We start from the raw sequence: 23,905 nt of genomic DNA, 5'->3' as shown, positions 1-23,905 counted from the left end.
CCCGCGTCCGCCCGCATTATCCTCCACGGTATCTTCCTTCAAGGGCTCCGGGCAAGGTGCGGTCTGGAGCATCTTTTCCAATACCGGATTTTCCAAACCCTCAGGAAGGGGGGCCGAACACCGAATCAACTTCGCCTTTGTTAGCCAGTCCTGGTCAAAAAGCAAACTCTTAGAAATAACTTCGTAACAAAGTAGAGGTAGTATGTTCGGCCGGAAGATGCCTTACCTGTTCGGCGGTGTGGTTACTACTCAGGCCCACGTCCTCGGTGATTTCCGGACACTCCACCTAAGGTCCGAAGAATGACTTGTACATCTCCTCGTGCGTCAGGCCGAGAAAATTTTGAATGGCACGCGGTCCCTCGGGATTGAACTCTCACAGGCGAAGAGGCCGACGTTTGCAAGGCTGGACTTGACGAAGCAGCATAACCTGTATTACCGCAACCAAACTGAAATCTCCATTGAAGAGATCTCGAATGTGGCCTTGCAGTATAGGCACGTCCTTGACTGGACCCTAGCTCAGACCTCTGCTGATCCATGACATCAGCTGTGGTGGAGGGCCCGAGCGGAAAACAGGGGGGCCGCCCACTTGGCACTTCTAGGAGCCGTGATGTAGAACCACTCCTGTTGCCACAATTCAGACACCTCTGGGATGGAACCTTTGGGCCACGGAGCTCCCATCATCTTGCGTATTGAGGCACCTCCACACGCTGCATGTTGCCCCTCGACCATCTTCGGCTTCACTTCAAAGGTCTTGAGCCATAGGCCAAAGTGAGGGGTAACCCGGAGGAAGGCCTCGCACACGACAATAAATGTCGTGATATGAAGAAAGGAGTCCGGAGCTAGATCATGAAAATCTAGCCCGTAGTAAAATATCAAACCCCTGACGAAAGGATCCAGGGCAAGGCCTAGACCTCGGAGGAAGTGGGAAACGAACACGACGTTCTCGTTGGGTTCGGGGGTGGGGATGGCCTACCCTCAGGAAGGTAGCCGATGCAAAATCTCGGCGGTCAGATATCTGGCCTCCCTCAACTTCTTGATGTCTTCTTCCGTGACGGAGGAAGGCATCCATCGGCCTTGAAGGCTAGATCCGGACATGACTGAAGGTTCGGAGTGCCTGACCTGAACTTCGGGCATTTGAGCTTGAGGTGGGGGAAGGATTCGATTGATCACGGGAGGAAAAAATAAAAGCCTTGTCCCCTTTATAAAGAGGGTGAATATCAAGCGTCCTCTCCGTGTCCGTTTGGACTTGCCTATAATCTAGGAGTCCTAGAAGCGGTTGGGTTACCCACGCCCGTATTGATGAGAATCCCGGGATAAGGGGACACGATATCTGCTTTAGCAAGACGTGCCAAGGAAACCGCCTCGCATGACGCGCTGAGGTGGGATAATAAAATGACTCGGATAAAGGCTTGGCCGTGGTGTGTCACGCTACGGAATACGTCAGCAGATTAGATTGGTGTAAATATTATTCTCTCTATGGCAATATGTGGAAACTTATTTTACAGAGCCGGACACTATCTTTGTGTTCAAAATCTTCTATGAAGTACTTGGAGGAGGAACCCGCCTTGCAATGTCGAAGACAATCTGTGCGTCGGACTCGTCGTCATTGAAGCCTAGTTCAGGGGCTACTGAGGGAGTCCTGGATTAGGGGGTGTTCAGATAGCCAGACTATACCTTCAGCCGGACTCCTGGACTATGAAGATACAAGATTGAAGACTCCGTCTCGTGTCCGGAAGGGACTTTCCTTGGCGTGGAAGGCAAGCTTGGCGATACGGATATGTAGATCTCCTACCATTGTAATCGACTTTGTGTAACCCTAACCCTCTCCGGTGTCTATATAAACCGGAGGGTTTTAGTCCGTAGGAAAACGTACACATCAACAATCATACCATAGGCTAGCTTCTAGGGTTTAGCCTCTTCGATCTCGTGGTAGATCTACTCTTATACTACCCATATCATCAATATTAATCAAGCAGGACGTAGGGTTTTACCTCCATCGAGAGGGCCCGAACCTGGGTAAAACTTCATGTCCCTTGCCTCCTGATACCATCCGGCCTAGACGCACAGTTCGGGACCCCCTACCTGAGATCCGCCGGTTTTGACACCGACACCCTCCCTTTTCCTAGTTGGATTAGGACTTGGGGGGAAAGAGGTGGAGGAGAAGAAGGAAAGGGGGCGTCACCTCCCTCTCCTTGTCCTATTCGGACTAGGGGGAGGGGCGCGCGGCCCTTGCCCTGGCCGCCTCTCCTCTCTTCCACTAAGGCCCACTATGGCCCATTAACTTCCCGGGGGTTTCCGGTAACCTCCCGGTACTCCGATAAAATCCCGATTTCACCCGGAACACTTCCGATATCCGAACATAGGCTTCCAATATATCAATCTTTATGTCTCGACCATTTTGAGACTCCTCGTCATGTCCGTGATCACATCTGGGACTCCTAACAACCTTCAGTACATCAAAACATATAAACTCATAATATAACCGTCATCGAAACGTTAAGCGTGCGGACCCTACGGGTTCGAGAACTATGTAGACATGACCGAGACACGTCTCCGGTCAATAACCAATAGCGGAACTTGGATTCTCATATTGGTTCCCACATATTCTATGAAGATGTTTATCGGTCAGACCGCATAACAACATACGTTGTTCCCTTTGTCATCAGTATGTTACTTGCCCGAGATTCGATCGTCGGTATGTCAATACCTAGTTCAATATCGTTACCGGCAAGTCTCTTTACTCGTTCCGTAATACATCATCCCACAACTAACTCATTAGTTGCAATGCTTGCAAGGCTTAAGTGGTGTGCATTACCGAGAGGGCCCAGAGATACCTCTCCGACAATCGGAGTGACAAATCTTAATCTCGAAATACGCCAACCCAACAAGTACCTTCGGAGACACCTGTAGAGCACCTTTATAATCACCCAGTTACGTTGTGACGTTTGGTAGCACACAAAGTGTTCCTCCGGTAAACGGGAGTTGCATAATCTCATAGTCATAGGAACATGTATAAGTCATGAAGAAAGCATTAGCAACAAACCAAACGATCAAGTGCTAAGCTAACGGAATGGGTCAAGTCAATCACATCATTCTCCTAATGATGTGATCCCGTTAATCAAATGACAACTCATGTCTATGGTTAGGAAACATAACCATCTTTGATTAACGAGCTAGTCAAGTAGAGGCATACTAGTGACACTCTGTTTGTCTATGTATTCACACATGTATTATGTTTCCGGTTAATACAATTCTAGCATGAATAATAAACATTTATCATGATATAAGGAAAAAAATAATAACTTTATTATTGCCTCTAGAGCATATTTCCTTCACCTTCGATGTTGAAACGGTATGCAACAACAAGTCTTTTTTCGTAATTAAGCATGACGTATGCTTCTTCAACGTGTAATTTTCGTCTTTTATAATTCGATTAGCTTATCCCATGCCATGCAAGACGCTATGTCTTGGAGCGTCTGGATTTCGAAGATCATAAAAATATGGAGACAAAGATAATTCATCTCAAGACCCATCATGGTTATGATTTTGTTGTAAAGCTATACAATTCGGAGAGCGTGACCCATTTTGATTGCTCGAATTGGGAAGCATTGTGCAAGTCATATGATTTTCAGGAGGGTGTGTATGTCACCTTCGATCTTGGTGATCATGACGATGGCATTTGGGTCCTTGTTGATATGCTTCCACTTCTACCTCTATGTGCGTTTCTCAAACATATTTGTTAAGTAATTTATATTTTTTATTTCAAAATAGTTGGCAACTTATTTCCATTAATAGCTTATTTTCATTCTTCAGAAAATGTACGTAAGATGATAGAGAGAACCTACTACACTGATGGTGTAGAATTAACTTATCAGGAGAAAGATCATCTTATCTCATTTACAAATGATGTTGAGAATTACAATATCGATTATCAAACTCCTGCACATTATGGTCAATACGTGCCACTAGTGCACGTGTTGAACTACAGTAACATCCATGGAGATGGAATGGTAAGATTTTTTACTATTACGACATTTGTGCATCTTTTGCATAAATTCTTTTAAAACTAAACTACATTGCTAACTATGAAGTTATTACTATGTTTTTCAACAGAAAATCCCGAAGGACTGTGTGCCTGATCTGATGCTTCCGAAAGGTCGTCTTGATGTTATGAGCTTACAGCCAGGTCATCGAAGGCTTCACTGTTGTTCATACCGGATTTCTAAAACTGATGAAGACATGACAATCAAAGATTGGAAAAATGTATGGACAATCGCAGGGAGCTACTTGGAAGCAACATTGTGCGAAGCGCAAGAATTGGAGACAGGATAATCTCCATTCTCCATAATGGAGAGTCAGGGCAATCTTGTTTAATGTTATTTTACCTTAGAGGGGGTAGTTAGGTCCTAGCTAATACTCATGATCATGTGCTAAGAACAATTAAGTAGGGTTGGTTAGATGACTATGATGATGATGTGCATGACTTGTTATTATGATAACGAGTAGAAGTTGTATGATGATGATGAGTAGGACTTGTTATTATGATACCAATGATGAGTTATTTATTAATTATTATGATGATGCATGATGTTAAGTTGTATATAATAACTAATCATGGTCATAAAATCATATGATGAAAGTACTGTATATAAAACATATACAAATACAACGACAGTAAGTTGAATTGTCAAAAATATAGGAAAATTTAGCAGTAGCGCTTTTCAAAAGAAACGCTACCGCTACTTACTATTATCAGTAGCGCCTTTTCCCTACCGAGCGCTACTGCTAACTAGGTATAGCAGTAGCACTGGAAAACTAGCGTTACTGCTACCAGTTAGCTATAGCGCCTTATTGGTAGCGCTTGTACAAGCACTACTGATAGCTATAAAACCAACGCTATCACCACTTCACCAGGTAGTGTAGCACTACTAGGGTTATCCCTAGTAGTGGTAGGTCAAGAAGATGAACGTGATCCAAGCAACGCGGATCACCACTTCATCAGGGAGTGTAGCTAGGTGACGTTGCGAAGGTACCCTTCTAGAGGGATGGTGTAGTCTGTGACCATCCTCGCAAGGGTGCTGGCCCCATCGAGAGGAACCTGCCATTGTACGGTCCTGCCGGTGAGCCATGACGACATCACGCTCGACGGCATGGAGCGGATGATGCCTACATTTACTGGCAACAATTTTAGACACTCTCCTCAGTGGGAGATGAGACATATATCACAAGAGAATGTTCAAAGGTTTGTTACCTTCATGAACTTCAGTAGACACAAATGTAATGAGTGATAAGGCAGCATACTGGATAACAGAGTATGTGCTCCTAACTTTGAAGCTGAAAATAATGCCCACTAGCAATATAATTTGAGAATCCATCAAGAGTTGCCTGTCAAAACGTCAACAATTGGGTAAGATGACCATTCTATAATTTTATGAATCAATAAACTATTTTACAAGTCATAATAGTTTTTAAAATTTTAGGATATTTTTTCAATTCATGAAGTTTTTTGAATTAGCAAAATTTTGTACATTTTCATTAGCATATTTTAATACACGAATTTTTTTAAAAAAAATCATGAATATTTTGATTTCCTGAATATTTGTTTTAAAAATTGCGAACATTGTTTTCAATATGCGTACATTTTTTAAAATCGTGAATTTTTCTGAATCTAGAAACATATATGAATTATTAATCATTTTATTTTAAAATTATCATGTTGTTTCATTTTTGGAACATTTTATAAGTTCCAAATTATTTAAAATGGAAACAAAGAAAGACAAAAAAAGGAAAAAAGGAAATTTAATACACAGGCCTCCCGGACACTGGCCGGCCCAAATAGACGCGTTGTGTCTTCTCCCAGCGCACAGAGTGCAGTACAGAAGATTCCTACTATTCCCCTCAAAAGAAAAAGAAGATTACTACTGCATGGGCCGGCCCAGGCAGGTATTCTCCTATGTGAATTTTTTTTTGTCACTTACAGGTGGCATCGCTGGGTAATATTTTGCAATTTTAGGGCCAATTTCGGTGACATGCTGCTAGAAGCAATAGCCCATTTATTATTAGGTACTAGCAAAACGGCCCGAGCCTTGCAACGGGAGAAAAATCATAATCTCTAATGGTCATGACCATATTTTACTGCATCATCGAGATTCACAATGACTCTCATTTTCCAAAAATTGTGAAAAAAAATTGACAGTCATGAAAAAAATTGGGAACATTTTTACAGTTTTTGAACATTTTCTAAAATCATAAAAAAAATTCAATTCCTGAACATTTTATAATATTTGGAAACATTTTGAAAACAACATTGCTAGAATCGACAAGCATTTTTTGGAAATTGGTGGAACAATTTTTGAAATTCACAAACATATTTGTGATTTAACGAACATTTTTTGAAATGCACAATCATTTTTCGAATCAGCAAACAGTTTATGAATCAATAAACTATCTTGTAATTCAGAAACAGTTCTTGAATTTTTCAGACATTTTCAATTCATGAATTTTTTTGAATTGGCGAAATTTTCTTCAATTTCATTTACATTTTTGAATACACGGACTTTCTAAAAACCATGAACATTGTTTGATTTCCCAAACATTTGTTTTCAAAATTATGGACTTTTTTTAATATGTGAACATTTTTTAAAAATCATGAACATTTTCTGAATTCACAACCATTTATGAATTATTAACCATTTTTTTGTATTTTTAGAACTTTGATGAATTCTCAAGTTATTTAAAGTTTAAAAAAGACAGAAAATAAAAACAAAAAATAACAAATGAAATTTAAAAAATAACAGGTCATCCAGGCATGAACCAGCCGAAACAGGCGGGCTGTACCTCCTTCTAGCGCACAGAGCGCAGTATAGAAGGTTCGTATTGCATGGGCCGGCCCAGTAAGGGTTTCTGCTTTGTGAAACGGTTTTTTTTTGTCACTTATATGTGCCATTGCTGGGTACTATTTTGCAAAATTAGGGGCAATTTCGGTGACGTACCACCAGAAGCAAAAGCCCTTTTATTATTACTAGTAAAAGAGCTCTCCGTTGCAATGGGGAAAAATAACACATATGAAACAACATCATATTCAGATTGTACACATTTTTCCAATCAATTTTCATATATAACATGTTAAAATTGGAGTTAGGGTTTAAAAGATATGAATATTTTTAAAGCACTTGAATTTGTACCTAAATAGCATTTTAAATGGTTAAAGGATAAAAATAACGTTATGTTAATATTGTACATATTTTGTAATAAATTTTTATATATAACATGTTAAAATTAGAATTATAGTTTAATATATGAATATTTTCTAAAGCATTTAAATCTGTTCCTAAACCGAATTAAAAATGATTGACGTGTAAAAATAATGCCATATTAATGTTCTACACATTATTATAATCAATTTTCATATATAACATGTTAAAATTGAAGTTACGGTTTAAAAGGTATGGTTATTTTAAAAAAAAGTTATTTATTCTTAATTGACTATGGGGTGATTAACACATACCTCAAGGGGGTTTATGTAAAACTGCAAAATAACAATTCATTGTGACTTAAATATGGATTGCGGGTTAATTAGCATAAAATGCAGGGGTTTTGTGTAAAATGTGGAAAGACAATTCGTTCTCTCTTAAAATAGAATTGTGGGTTGAATTTTCAAAAATAGAGGAACTTTTCTGTAAAAATGACAAAGACATACAACCAGAAGCGTTTGCCCCTTCATTATTATTACTAATAAATATGCCCATTCGTTGAACGGGAGAAAGCAAATATATGTCCATATGTCTCTAACGCATGGACATGTGCTATTGCAGCGAAAGAGAACACACTTATAGATAAGTGATGCTAAGATTCGTCCCAACCAAAAACTTCATCAATCTTAATCCTCCTTTGTTAAACAACATACATGTGCAATAAATGTATTTGTCAACCAAGGGAGGCTGAAGATTTGAAACATATGTATGCTTATGGTGGACTACGTTGCACGGATACTTGGATACGTATCGGATACGCGATACGGGGATATGCCCGATACGTCAATTTTTTAAAAACATAGATACGGGGATACGTTTATGAATAGATGTTACATATATTAATTATTACAAATATGAAGAAAAAAATTAAGGAGCTTCTAGGTCAAAGCATGCCTCAATAAGATTACCTCTTTCTTTTCTTGCACTTAGTCCACTTCCATTAATTGGCAGTGAGATTTGACTAGGTTTGTTGTTCCAACCAATGCATCGACTTTCTCTTCCTCACCTTTCAATTGAATAAAAAATATTGACAGACATGTTTTCACATGAACTCACGCCCATGTTAGGAATCTTCAAAAGTGCGCCTTCATTATTAAGGAGATTTCACGTCGAACGAGGGGTTTCAGGTATCCAAAACGTATCACAGAAGTATCCTAGGAGTATCAAACATTATTTTCTTTTCTTAAAATCAAAATGTCGAGGGATACTTACGGGATACGTATCGGGAAGTATCGGGGCAGTATCCGGCTGGATACGCGCACTTTCTGAAGTATCCGTGCAAGGTAGATGGTGGATTGTCATCCAAAACATGGAATCATCAGTTTGAGAGTGACTTTCATTACAAAATAGACAGAAGAAACAAAAGAAAAAATACAACGCCTCGCCTAATGAACTATCAATGGATATACCGCATCTGCGTTGCAGTGAATTTAACACTTGACTTTATAAAACAATTAGCCAGAAGTAGACTGGAATTTCTAGCCATTTAAAATTATAGGATAGTGTATAATGATGTAATAGAATAATAATTTTAACCATATAGAAAGCTAGAATTTCTTAAGCATAATTATAGTTAGATGTTTGATTATTACTTATCATTGAGGTTTCTCATTTGGTCAACTGCACTGGCATAAATCAGACATGTATATAGGCCAATTGAGTGCATAAGAATTGCTCACAAATAGATTCAGAGGTGTACTTGAGTTCTGAAGAGTTGAGTTATCCCTGTCCTCTGAATTTCTCTCCATACCAAACAGCCGCACACTTTGTTGCCGTCGTCAACACCACAACAACAGTCCTATAAATAATATACATAAGATTACTCACAAATCAACAGGTTACCAGCTTGCTGTAAGAATCCGCTCCTCCATCTTCCTACCCTTCAGCACGATAGCCTCAATTGCATATGGTATACTTCAGTGGAACAAATATGCAAACAATACGACGAAGTGCTAAAAAGAGGTTGTCGAAGTAAGGTTCAGAACTGGATCAGGTAAGCATTTAGGCATATCTAAACAAAGAACGTGGCACAAAATAATTCTGATGTGGAGATGACACTTTGTTCCTACAAAAAAGATAAGGTGATAACCTCAATACGACGTCTTCATGAAATTCGGAGGAAAAACCATACGGGAAAACACAGATCCACATTAACCTATGCGGCATGTAAATATATAATTCAGAAATCAACATCTTGCTCATAGCACATTACATCATCAACGCCTCGCATATGAGAAACTTCACTGGGACAAAGATGCAAACAGTATGGTGAAGTGCTAAAAGCATGGTTGACCAAGTAATGTTCAGAACTGGAATAGGTAGTTAGGTACACCATGAGGCATATCTTTACAAAGAATGTACCACAAAATAAATCTGATGCGGAGATGCACGTTTTTCCTATAAAAAATAAGGTGATATCCTTGTAACGATGTCTAAAAACTTTAGAGGAAAACCAAACATGCAGACCATCATTTAATATGTATATCATGTATAATTCGGAATCAACAGCTTTGTCTTCTCTTTACACATTGAGCACAGCAGTTTCAAGGAGCTTGCTACAGTACATAGACCCTTGGAACAATATCATGCTCCTTGGAACTACATTCCATAAGTCCGTACATATGAATAAATCCAAATAGTGGACAAACTGAATTAGAGTTCATAAAAAATATTGAAAGAGTAGGTGAGGTTCTGGGAGGAGGAGAAAGACGTCAGTGACCGTGGTTGGGCTGGACGAATTCGTCAACGTCAAACTTGAGGTCGGACTTGAGGACGTCCTGGCCGAGCTTGTCGGCGCAGGCCAAACACTGCCTCGGCAAGTATCTCATGGAGCTTGGGGCAGCAGTGCGGGCCAGTGACACAGGGCCCAGGTAAATATGCATTGCAGTAAATACAGAGGGGGGAAATAGTGGATCTGCATCCAATTCTTGCAAAGCTTGCTATATAAATTACCCAAAGAAGGCCAGACTTAACTGAGAATTAAATTTCAGAGAGCATTCACTTAAATAGTCAAAGAACAACTGTTAATGTCATGGGAAAATAGAGTGATTTAGACACATCCTGCAGAATATATAACACCGAATTTCTAAGTTATATATATAATTACAGCTGACATTGTTGATGGAATGCTAGCAGAAGAAAAAGGCATGGTAGAACAATTATCATTAAAACCAAGAGGTTAACAATTAATTGGTGCTATGTTGTAACTTTGGGCCAGCAGTGTTCATATTTCAGTCGATCTATCGAAGGTGTTTAATGGTATCTTGGTCTATGCCGTTAATTGACCATTGATACAATTAACAATAGTAACAATTCTCAGAAGCAAAACGGCAAAATGACTTTAGGGGTCTTTCAAAAACAAATTTCATCAGTAATACTTACAAAGGCATAATTGCATATCTAGTCCCAAGCTTGCCTGCCTGTTTCCTGTCACATGTATGCATTGCAGCCATGCATGCCAAGCAAGGCTGGTCTGAGCCGCCGCATGCTTGTCTGGAAGCCCATTCATACATGATGGGCCATCGTGCCAAGCTTGGGGTGTCTTTGGCTCGCTTGTGAATGAGAGTAAAGGAAAGAGGCAAGGTTGTGCTGCTACACCTCGTTGTTTGTCTGCCCAGTCTGCAATGCTCTCCTCCGACAGGTTGGAGATGAAGTAGTTGCACGCGAAGCAAGCGGCGAGGTTGTCGTATTGCCGTCGAGGACAGAGGGGCGGGGTAGAGTGGAGGTGGCACTGATTCTACACCAAACTTTCTCACTTCCAATGCTGCATGAACCTCCCTGCCTGGTCATCATGCTCTACTGACTGAAGTTTGATGTAGCCCTAAATATATATGCAACGGTGAGCACCGCACTTACTTTGCCAGCCCCTGCAATCAAATTTGTCAACATCCATAGAGCATAGTCCATAAATGCTCTCATTTGCTCAAGGGGGTTAAAATTTAGGTGGCAAATAATTTCAGATTTGAGGAGAAAAGAGCATTGCACTTACTTTGCCAGCCCCTGCAACCAAATTTGTCAACATCCATAGAGCATAGTCCATAAATACTCTCATTTTCTCAAGGGGATTAAAATTTAGGTGGCGAATAATTTCAGATTTGGGGAGAAAATCATAGACGAATGTATTGCAGTGAAGCCTGCTGCCCCTGATGTCTTCAAGCTCCTGCGCCACAAACCAAATATCAGCGCACTGCTTTACTACTAATCTAGAACAAAACAAATCAAGGAAACTATCAATTTTTTTGATAAAAATCAAGGGAAGTATCCTAATCGTGCCATACTAATCTTAATACTCCCCTGCCAACAGCCAGCATCTTCCTCTGCCTGCAACCAATGGTGGAGCATGCAGCAAACAATTGGGGGGCCATAGTGCAAAAGAATGCTATTAGCTGACTTTTCTGAGTCCATGGGCTAACTGTGTTAGAAGCAAATGCTACAAAGCTGGGCGGGCCATGGCCCATGTAGCCTTGCAGTAGCTCCGCCACTGCCTGCAACCACCCACTTCCTCTGCCTGTAGAGCGTCACCCACACATGAACACAGACGCATATCCAGTCACACGCACACACGCTAGGCCACCGGGAGCACAACACATGCGCCACATATGCCACACTCGACCGGATAGAGTCGCCGCCTGTTTGTGTGCAAGAGAACAAGCCGGCCGCCGCCACCGGCCTCTTTTAGGCGTCGTACCCGAACGGATCAGGGGGGGGGGGGGGGGGGGGGGGGGGGGGGGGGGGGGGGGGGGGGGGGGGGGGGGGGCGTGCCCCAGCTCGTGTGTGCTGGGTGCCTAAAAGAGGAGCACGTGCCAAATACCAGAAACTACAGGGTCTTTTTTGCAAAAATAAAACATTTTTGCTAGTTAGCCACTTAAATTGGAGCAAGGGTTGAATATCAAAATAATAGGGACTTTTCTGCAAAACTTTCACAAAGGTGAGCGGGCAGCAGCAACATGCGCTCTATTATTAGGAGGAAAAACTAACGCCCACACGTGTGGGCATTTGCACATCGCACACACGCCTCTGTCACCACTCATTTTGCCACGTATGAACAGACATCACCATAAATCTTTTTGGTTTCGGCTTAAAAATGTTTTATCTCCTAATTAAAAAATCAAATTAAAAATCCATATTCACCATTAAATCCGTCTCGATGAGATCTTCAAAACTAGACCCCGTATTGATATGTTTTGACAAATTTTATTTTTTTGCCCAAAATTATCATGATGTTTACACTGTAGTTATCATAGTGCTTAAACTAAAGTTGCCATGTGGCAATTTTAGTTTATAGATCATGGCAATTTTAGTCTTTTTATGATGACAATTCCAGTACTTTGACCATGAAAATATATTTTTTATGAATCATGGCAATTTTAAGTGCATGTATAATGACAATTTTAGTTTATGATGCATGACAAGTCTAGTTTCTAAATTCTCTGTTTTATAATATGTCAAAATTTACTTTTAAATGTAAAAAAATAACTGAAACATATCATGACAATTTCAGTATAAACATCATGCCAATTCATGTACAATAGACACGGCAACTTTTAACAAAAAAATATTTCGTCGAAATATATTGATATGAAATCTAGGGCCAGTTCTTTTCGGCGATTTTTCCAGAATCGCCCTCCTCCCCAGCTTCTCCAGAATCGCCACTTCATATTTTTTTAACAATTCTATCTAGTTAAGGTCTAATTAGTTAGGATTGTAAAGAACATATGGAGTGACGATTCTGGGAGAAGCTGAGGAGGGGAGCGATTCTGGTAGAATCACCCAAAAAAACTGGCCCCTAATTTCGAAGATCTCATCGTGAGGGAATTAATGGTGAAAACAGATCTTCAATCGAATTTTTCATTTAAGAGATAAAATATTTTAAAAACAGAAAATCCAAAAAGATTTCCACATGCATGTGATGACATGGCATAGTTTGTATGTTATAGGGCGTGTGGACGGGTTTAGTTCCCACCACACGTGTGGGAGTATAAAACAGAGTATGGGTATATAAAGACACAGAGACCGATGCAGTCTTCCAAGCCGTTGGATGTGCGATGGAGGGTTGCTGTCTGTTATAACTCCAGGCGAAGTGGTAAGTTGCCGTCCAATGAACATCGCACGGTCAATGATGAGACTGATTTGGCGCCAACGCCCTGGTGTCAGTTTCTTCAGTTAACCACAGAAGAAGTTGTTTTCTTCAGAAGATGCAGTGTGGTTTCTGACAGCGAGGCGACAGGTATCACTCACCAAGGAACACATTTCAGGCCAAAGTTCAAGTTCAGGAAACCGGATTACATTGGCCAGCGCCGACAAATCAATTTGCTCATTATCACAGACCGAAACCGATCAAAATTTTGCAGGGTGGAGACTGCATCGGGTACATGATTATGCTACACTGACTGAACCAACCGGCATGTACAATTGTCCCTTCGGGCAACCACAGAATCAAAGCCTGCCAGCAGCTAGCTATCGAATTTTCCAACCTGGAACGGATGGTGAGAACAGGTAGAGTGGTGATCGGCCGTTGCCATTTAGAAGAGGGAATTGTAGGTCAAGAAGGTGCATGCAATTGATGCGGCACAGATCACCAGGGAGGGCAGTAGGGTGACGTTGAGGAGGCTCCCGATGCCCAGGTACCCCGCTGCGGTGATGGTGCAGTCGGCTACCACCCTCGCCAGGGTGCCTGCCTCCGTCGATAGGAGTCCGCCGTTGTATGTGCCCCGGGATAGGCGGGACGACATCACGCTCGACAGGAGGGAAAGGTTGACACCTGCAATTCATGGCAAGAAATTTAAGCACTCTCCTAGGTGCGAGATAGGACATATGTCACAGGAGTTTATAAACTGGAATGTTCAAATATTTGTTACCTTCAAGAACTTCAGCAGACACAAATGTAATGAGCGCTGAGGCAACATACTGGATAACAGAGTATGTACTCGTGACTTTGAAGCTGAAAATAATGCCCACTAGCAATGTAATTTGAGAAGCCATCAAGAGTTGCCTGTCAAAACATCAACAACTTTGGTAAGCTGTCCATATCTGAAATTTCGTCGGCCTAGCAGCAGAAAACTATTGATGCTTATAGGCTTATAGTAACACGAAAGTGTGAAGGGCTCTGAAGCAATAGAAACAAACCTGTCCTCAAACATGTTGCTGATATATGTTCCAACAACAGCGTTAATAGGAAGCACTGTCAACCCAAGAATTGCCAGAAATATTGCCACTGAGCTCGTGTTCCAATTGAAATAGTGATTGGTAATAACACTTGATTCAGAAAGTAAAATCTCCATCGCGTATTTGAGCATGAAGTATATTAACAATTGAACCTATATAAGCAAAGCACAATAGGTCAACATGCTCAAAAGTGAAAGAAATAATGACCGCGTGATTTGCTTGGATGAGGCTGAATTGGCCTATAAAATAACTGGGGAGATATTTACACTACAGCATGGACAATGTAGGGTTGAAATTTCAAAACCGTCATATGTACTGCTACACCAAGGGCTTGGGGAAAATGCAGATAAACTTTCTTACAATCTACCAGCCTTTACAATCCTACTGATTCGAATAGTTTCGAGAAACATTCACACTCCTCCACTTAAAATTCTTCAATGCATTCCTAAAAGTACCAGACACAACCCATACTAATCAAAATCACCTACTGCCATCTTTTAGACCATGAAGCCAACAGTCTTCCTTAAAGATCAGTGATGCGTTTCCTATGTTACTTGGGAAAATATATCAGGACAAAACCTACCTCAAGATCATGTTAAAAGTAAGACACTACGATACTGAAAGAATATTTGACCTAATTCCAACAAGTCACCATTTGGTCCCCAACACAGGTAGAAAAGCAAAAGACACAATCACCGTATAATTTAGCTTAAATGGTAATACCTTTACTGATGGAGTGAGCAATCTGTATGCTGAACCAATCGAAGTTGCAGGCTTGCGAGAATCCTGTGCAGACTCTTCACTATCATCTTCTTCATCATCATCATCATCTTCGTTTTGTTTGCTTTCAGAATCTCCAAGCAATGGCTGTGCAAGTCCATTTTCAACTTGCCCAATATCCACACTTTGTCCTGCCATTATGATGACCATCCAATTAAATCAAGGCAATGGATTAGATAATTTTCTTTATATTGCTCGATACAACAGATTTTCTTTTAAATGCATGTTCCAAGTGGTAAAGAAGGCAGAAGCACAATATATTGGACTTACCAGAAGCACGATTATGTTGGGTATCATCTGCCTCGGTGGCACGATTTGGTTCCTTGAATGAGATGCATAGCCAAACTAAGTACACTAGCCATGCAACTGCCATCAACCAACCAGGTAGAGTCGACTGACTGAAGGTAACCATGTAGATTTTAAATCTCCACTGAAGTAAACCAGCCAGCGCTGGCCCACAAGCCATGCCAAGTGCACTTGCGCTTACGAATCCTGCTGAAGCTTGCATACGTATCCTTGCAGGGACACAATCACTAATGTACCGGCGATTGACAGCTCTTGCAGAACCCAACCTGCATCACAATAATAACTCTAAATTAAACATAAAAGAGCACTCGGAAGAAAGTTAACTGGCACACAGAATTTTAGTGAAGGATTTTTTTCTGAGCGTCAGAATACCAAAATGTCACAGGAAATAGAGTAGCTACTGAAATTTCATTGCATCAAACATCATATATCTCCTACGTGCATAATATAGAGCAGACAACCAGATAGACTATGTAAGAAACACTGTTATTACCATACATCTACAGGAACTTCGATAGGATGAATTCGATAGAACATACAACTGAAGCAAACAAATGCTCAGCAGTAATAGATCTATAGTAATAATGCATTTATCCATGGGTACTTACCCACAGAGTAGGCGGCCAACAATAAGGACTGTCAGGGACTTCGTATCATAAGCCATTGCATAGCAGACATTACCCAAGAAAAGAACAATACTGCTGAAAACAAGTGGTTTAAAATATGACTTGTTGGACCATGCACTGAAGTACACTGAAGAAAATACTTGTGCAACGGCCATTGAACCAATAACAACACCACAAACAGTAGAAGCAGCCCCAAGGCTCACTGAATAGTCATCTGCAGTTGGCACAATGATGTATGTGTTGACCATGTAAAGGAATGTGTTCACCAAATTTAGCATAAGGGACACGAAATGGTATTTTTGATCTTCTATTTCTTCCTCTCCTGCAGTACTAGGAGACTCCTCTTGCGCAATTAGGGCATGTTGCCCCAAAAACCGTAGAAAGTTAGTTGATCGTGTCAGTTTATCCACCGATGAATTGATCATATCAATGATTGGGTCCTACAATGGATCAAGAAACCCGATCAGAGAATATCTTTAAGCATAGCATTAAATCTATTGGATGGGAACAAAAATACTCTCATTTCGGCATCAGGAGAGCAGCAAAGAAAAAAACAAACCTTAAGAGCAGAAGCTGGTTGGTCATAAATTGATAAATAACTTCCTTGACGCTCCTGAAGGTCAGCAAGGTTACGCGACAAGGCTCCCACAACAGCTCCTACACCCTGATTGCAGAATTGATCTTAAGGTAACAATATTGATGTATTTGAAGCATAACGGAACTAGAAGACAGATCATAAGTTCAATAAAATTAAAATATATGAAATGCAAATGAATTGCACAATAAAATAATTGAATGATACTTAAAACTGTAGTTAGTACATTACCACATGCTTGAAGACCTGCTGTAGCTGAGAATAAGGGTGATTTGATCTACTTGACACGTAGTAATCAGTAAATCTGTAACTGAAGCGTTTATCAAACTTCTTCAAAATTTTCCTAATGCCAGTTGCATTCAGATCAACAAATTTGAGAAGTTTGATAAGATCCAGACCAACTTCTCTATAAGCTTCTCGTAACTCAGCAATGGCAGATATATCTGGCTGTTCTGCTAGTATAGCCCTTTGCTTTCCTAGCTTTTCTATCCTGCTTGCCAGCCTTCCTTGTTGCTCCAACAGAAATAAGACAATCGTCTCTATCTGAATCAACAGAAATAAACCATCAGTAAATTAAATGTGTACGTTTGAGAGGGGGGGGGGGGGGGGGGGAGGGGGTTTTACCGCCCTTTGCATCATCTTTTATGATGTTCCACAGATAACTAGGGTGTAAGGATGTTCTCTTATGAAACAATGGGAACAGTTTAGTTTGATAAAGTCATAAAGATGTGTAATCAGATGATGCCGTAAGTATTCAAGGGCTAATAGTTATTATGTTAACTTGACTGCCAATACCTCTGTTAATGGTCATGTGTTTTAGTTAGAATTCTGCATTGAGTGAAGGAAGATGTCTCAGATCAATATCAGTTCAAAGAAGGTACCAGATGAATTAGCACAAGTAACAAGTCAAACGTGCAAGCACATGAATTCAGAGAGAAAGCACCTAATTCTGGATAACACAGAACATCGTTCTTCAACTAGTCATCGAAAAGAAAGGTTTGCCTTGTAAGATTTCAATAACAAACCTTAGCTTAGTGTAATGTGAGATAAGGATAAGTTTTATAAGAGTCATTTACATACACATTGTGGCTATGGCATGCAACTTTTTTTTGTCCTGCAAACATGCAGCTTGTAAGTGCGCATCTATTGGGTTCCTTCGGTAATCGAGGTCATATGTAGATAGCTTTCAAAAAAGATCAGAGGGGGAGACACCCTTATTCTAAGAAGGGTATATAGATAATTTGACATGTCAGTTCGTCACCATGATGATGCTACAGTCAAATATCCACACACTGTAGTGGTGCCACGTTGAAGCTGTGGGGTCAGTTAGCTCATGAGGAAATTAGAGGGCAAAGAAAATTTTATATGTGAACATGTATTTGACCCCACAAGGTTGCAACCCCTGTCCACACCACACGAAAGCTAAAGGTCTGCAGGTTAAACTCAGATCAGGGAGAATGAAGTAATGAATTGGCAGAGATCCATCTCTTAGCATTACCTGATCATCAAGCATCTTGGAGAAATCCTTGAGAACACGGCGACGGTCTTTCTCTCCCTGTTGGAGCTGCTGCCCATATTGTTTTACTTTCTTCTTCATCAGCTTGTAGTTTATATAGTAACTGTAAACATTGAATCAGCAATGCAACTTCAAAAAATTGGTAGCCAAGGCCAAGTGTACAATCTTTTACACCAATGAGATGGGCACTCAATTGCAATGCTGTATCATAGACTCATACTAGTAGATAACAAAGCATGGTTGACCATGCTGCGTGACTAAAGAAAATCAAATGTTCAATCATTGCAATGTTTCTTTATCTTCTTGTTCAATAAACATGGTAAGAAATCAAGATAAGTTCCATCAGAAGCAGTTGACAGAATATTTGGAGAACTCAATGATACAGGTCAGTACAAGGTGGGAAAAAAAACCCTGAATCATACCCTCTCCACTCTGGAACTTGGTCGGCCGTCAACTTTTTCCCAAACCTAACCATCTTGACTTGAATATGTTAATCTGCCAAGAAATATAAAGACGCGTCAGTAGCACAACCAAAGAAGCCAGATTTTAGTGTAATTGCTGAGATGCAAGTGCAATAAAATGCAAGAAGTGTTAAGGCACCACTCTGCTAAGTAAATCCCAGGTGCTTTCTGCAATCATATGGCACAGACACATCAGCAAGGAGGTGGTCTTGGAACGTTCAGAGAAGTTGTGGACATTTTAAGTGGAACAAACGAGAAACTCGTAATGCGACTCAGGAATGGACGCGTAAATAAGAAATCCCCAACATGTACGCCCCTGAAAACTCAGGGCAGTACCAAAGAATTGGGGCAAGTTACTTATGTAGATGCAAAATTATATAGCCTCTCAGTTCTTGCTATGGATTCTTGAGTCCTTCTCCACAGGCCAAACATTTATAACCAATCACAGAAGGATGACCAACATGTCACAGTCCCAGAAACTGCTATAAAAACACAAGTAGGCGCAAACATCCATTTTCACTTACTAATTCACGTTTCTATCAGTCAATCGAGGAAGCGATCAACAACTTGTTATCTTTCTACATCAATTTGGACAGTTAACAGTAAGCATTATCATCCCAGCCAACTACGTATATAACTAGAAAAAAAACTGATGAAAAAAAGAAGACTGCCCAACCAATTGGCTACAATTATTGAGGAGCTGCATGGAGAGTGCTATTATAAAAATCGGCCTTACAATCTAGGCTCGATCGAAACTGAAAGTGGAGTAGTGGCAGACCCCACTCTGCCACCAACGCGCTCCTCCACCTTTCACAGCGCTGGAGCAATAATTACGACTACTACTAGTCACGAATCCAAGCAGAAGACAGCAAAAGTGAAGTGAAAACAAACGATACTGGCTAATTAAGCCGCCGCCGGGCACACAGAAAAGACAAGTAACCGGCCCGCTGCTCCGGATTTCGGCCTGGAAATCTGGAGAGCCTCCATGGAAACGCATAAACGGATCCTGCTTGCTCGAGACAAATTCGGCCTGAAACTGAACCAATCGTTCGGGTTAGCAGCACGCGCCAAATCGACAGCCCGCCCGCGATTTGGGGAGGATCGGCTCTCCGTCACAAAGAAAATCCCCCTAAATTCGCGGCCCTCGGAAAAAGCAGTAGCAGGCTCTGCCAAACTAGAGAATCGCCCGGGAACGCACAGGCGAGTCGCTCTCTCCCGAAGCAGAGCTCCCGGCAAGGAGCAGAGAGGAATCCCGCCGCCCTCTCGGCGCTAATCGGCGGCCCAATCCACCGGGAGACGAACCGAAAGCAGGGGGTCACGGGCAGGGAGCGAGTGGGAGGGGGCGGCGCCGCTTACCTGCCGAGCCGAGCGAAGGCGGGCGGCGGGCGGGCAGATCGGATCGGAGCAGCCGCGGCCGCAGCGGGGCGCCGAGGCTGGCCACGTGGGGGAGGACGAGGGAATGGGAGGGGCTCGAGGCGGGAGCGGCGGGCGGGTGTATTTGTAGGCGGTGGAGGGTGGGCGAGGGAGAGGGGAGAGGGGAGGGGGGGCAGACGCCGCGGCGAGGCGAGGCGAGCGGCGGTGGGCCTGCCGACCTGCGCGTGCGCGTTCACCTCCTTGTCGAGAGATTTTATTTGGTTTTGGTTCTCGTGTGCGCGGTGTAGGTTGCGAAAACGGGCTCGCCGTCGTCTTTCCGCCCGACGCCAGCTCTTTTGATCGGATCGGATTGCGGCGCCTTTCCACGATGCCGCCACGCCGGCGGGCCACGTGGGGCGCGCCTGGCCCGCCGCACGGTCGGGGCCTTTAAGGCTCAAGTTATTATTTCGCGTTCCAGCCCAACCACACACACAAAAAAAAAAAACTACTCGCTCTTGTGAACTCCACGCCGGTGTCAAAAATGTTCTTATATTAAAGTATGGTGGGAGTAGAAAACGTAAAATAATTAAGAGTTTTGAAAAAGATGAAGATAAACCAAAGCTGAGAGGCAGATTGGAGAAAATACATGTTGAATTTCCGACGAGTTTTGTACGGCATCGACGAGTTCATTCAAAAGAGCGGGTTGTTTCTTAGCGGTTTTTCGTATGCGCGTGGACTAGGCGCCGAAGGTGATTGGGATGGGGTTCTATCTTATATTCACTCAAATAATCGACCCGTGATCTTTGAGCGACGCACGTGCCAGGCTCGGCTAGTTGTGGCTCATCGTGTTTTCATCTAAATTTTTCATCGTTACTTGTCCAAATGTAAGTTGTTTTCGGATTTGTGACCGACAGACATTTGTCAGTTTGATTGTCACCGTATAAGAAGAGACCTACAATGGTCTCACGAGATTGATTTAGGTTGGAATTTTCAATTTTTATTTTATTTTGAGCAACATATTTTCATCCGAAACTATGGTTAAACTTTCACCTTGGTGACCATGTCGCCGATCCTGGATGACTTCCATTTTTTGTGAGAACATTTCTTTATTTTGGTGGTAAGACTGATTTAATTTAGTTAATGCAGGTTATATTCCCAAAACTTTGGCTTTTCTTTCCTTTCTCCAAGGCGACTTGGGAAAGCCTTCCTCCCTTAAATCTCCGCCGGCGAGCCCGTAGATTCGCCTCTCCTCCGCCTGCTGCTCCGGCGGCCGGTGACAGGGAGGAGAATCCTGGTGTCTCCCGCTAGTAGATAGGTAGGGTTTTAGTCCTCGTAAGGGCGGCGTTTGGATGGATGGCGGTGCTCCCTCTTCGAGTCAGTCTTCCACACTCCGATCCTCCTCAAGTTCGTCCGTTAGAACGTATTAGACGGAGCTCCACCATAGGTTTCTGCTAGCTCCTTGGGACGGCGATATTTGGTGTCAGGTTCTCCAGATCAATTCAAGAATTCAACGGTGACAACTGCGGCTCCAGGGCAGGTCCTTAGAGGCACGCACACGAAGACTTTCCCGGTTGCCGTCAACAAGGTCAGGCCGACTACGGTATGGGAGCGGCGACAGCGGTGCATCGACGGCTCGTTGTGGCGGCGGCAATGGTCGTTCGGTAGTTTATGGACCTCAATCTAATTTTTATTATGTTTGAGGTGCTTTATACTTCCGATGAATCTTTATAATATATCTGACCTTTTTCGCAAAAAAACATAGTTAATGTAGGACGTGGGGGCGAGGAATGAACATAGGAATGTACAATCCTAAAGTCCATTTAGTAGTAGAACTATATTTGTTCTAACACAGTATAATTGTAGATGCCCAAATATATGTATACTATATCCCTATAAACACCTTTGAAATACTAATTCGACATCACATCTGTAGATTGATAAAATTACTACAGACGCCTCGTAGTCGATGGGGCGTCTCCTCCCAATGAATATCACCTAAAAGCCTGAAATGGATCCAGAAAAATGTGGCACCGAGACTTGAACCCCTGATGGACTGGTTCCACCACAAGATGCTAAGTTTCAAATAGCATGCCCGATATTATTATTCTTAATTTTATGACATTTGGAGAAGTTGATTATTAAACCCGGAAGCACATGGCTCCTGGCGCCATTTTGTACCTCAACAGTACTCTACTCTTTTTTTATTTAATGACTACTGGAGTCATTTGCATTATTTTGTAGAACGTGCATATAATACTACTAAAAATATGCAATAAGCTAAGCTGTAATCGGTAAATACGAGGCCATCCGTTCCGGAAAATGAAGTCACACACTATCTACTGTCAGTTTTCAACTTTTGAAAAAGGAAGAGAAAGAATAATTGTCACTTCCCTGAGATTTCTCTGGATAGTGGTTTGCTTTTTGTCGCTTCATTCATGATGCACCGTTGCCTTTTCTCTCTTTTGTGATGTGGAAACGAAGACAAACCGTGTGTCCGTGTGTGTGTGTGTGTTGGGGGGGGGGGGGGGGGGGGGGGGGGGGGGGGTATGCCTCTAATTCACAGAAAATCAGGGCCTCTAATTCACTATCTATATTATGGGACGGGGGGAGTACTATAATACTTCCTCCGTCCCATGCATTTTTAACACTAGTTCTGAGTCAAAATCGTTATTATATAGTGCAGTGTCAAAAACACTAATATATTATGAGACGAAGGAACTAATAATTTTTTTGAATCTGCAACACGCTCTGTTGGACCCACATGCAACCACAGGATGCTTGCCGGCCCCACCTGTCAGGCTTCTGTCTGTTTAGTAAGCTGGTAGGAGTATCTTTTGGCCCTTGCAGATTAACAGTTCCTCACACGTTAATTACGTGTTCGCTTTCATGATTAGCCACCGGTCGGTGTCCGGCCAGAGTCAACAGTACTCGACAGCACGCACCACGTGAGCATGTGTTATGTATAGACTAGATCAACGATCACGCCGGATCATGCATGCATTTTTGGTCCGTTGCGCGCAAGCTTACAAATGATGCCAACTCGCCGACAGCTAGACAGCGACGTGTATATGGTACTAGTTGCCAACTGCCCTTTTGCAATGTTACGCCCCCATTATCTTGGGCGAGATCGGCGATGGTCAGGTAGCTACGTGGATAAGAGGAGTCTAATAAGGTACAGTCAGCACACTATAATGATTAAATAATTATAAATTTACTGAGTTGGAGAGGAGAGAAGTGAGGCCGGCTGTAGATTAAGGCTCTGTTTGGTTACAGGGATTAAACTAGAAAAAGTTTTGTTTAGTCCCTATGTAACCAAATAAAGAGGACTTTTTTCTTAAGAGACTAGAAAAAAACTTTACTGGGGTCTTTTTTTCTTTAGTTTCTTGGACTAAAGAAAAGTCTAGTCCCTTGCAACCAAGTACCCCTTAACATCCGGCTGTAGCACGGGCTTGAAGAAACATTTTAAGAGTGTAGGGTAGGCCATGCATTAATAATGTAGTACTTTTTAGCAACTAACTATTTTAAGTGTTGGCTACTAGGTTGGCTATATGTGATGTAGCAACTTCATATAGCTGATAGTTGGCTATACTATTAACCATGCTCTAATTTCTTGTTTCTTGAGAAAATAAATGTAGTTCGCAAATTTTCTTCCGCATCCGTCCGCGGACAGGACTGGTATTTCTAGGCGGTGGATGGTAGGCTACGGAGAGGGAGAGGGGGCAACCAACGCGGCGAGGCGAGGGAGATGAGCAGCGGTGGGCCTGCCGACTTGCGCGTGCGCATTCCCCTTGCCAGAACTTTTACTTCGTTTTGGTTTTGAGTGTGCACGGTGTAAGTTATGAAAACGGGCT

At 42.0% G+C, this 23,905-nt stretch overlaps 1 protein-coding gene across 1 annotated transcript; it reads right to left on the bottom strand.

Moving 5' to 3' along the window:
• Positions 1-13,534: 13,534 nt before the first annotated feature.
• LOC125521919 (SPX domain-containing membrane protein OsI_21475) lies at positions 13,535-20,262 on the bottom strand. Its single transcript, XM_048686979.1, has 11 exons — positions 20,058-20,262; positions 18,663-18,735; positions 18,223-18,343; positions 16,956-17,267; positions 16,689-16,793; positions 16,112-16,569; positions 15,468-15,769; positions 15,141-15,328; positions 14,379-14,569; positions 14,111-14,244; positions 13,535-14,013 (listed from the first exon to the last, which is right to left on the bottom strand). The coding sequence occupies exons 2-11, from the start codon at positions 18,713-18,715 to the stop codon at positions 13,775-13,777; spliced, it is 2,103 nt and encodes a 700-aa protein (XP_048542936.1). The 5' UTR covers positions 18,716-18,735; positions 20,058-20,262; the 3' UTR covers positions 13,535-13,774.
• Positions 20,263-23,905: the final 3,643 nt, after the last annotated feature.

This window comes from Triticum urartu, chromosome 7, assembly GCF_003073215.2.
Source record: "Triticum urartu cultivar G1812 chromosome 7, Tu2.1, whole genome shotgun sequence".
In the NCBI taxonomy this organism is placed as follows: domain Eukaryota; kingdom Viridiplantae; phylum Streptophyta; class Magnoliopsida; order Poales; family Poaceae; genus Triticum; species Triticum urartu.
Note: the sequence above shows the minus strand (reverse complement) of the source record. Positions and strands in the feature narration are given on the sequence as shown.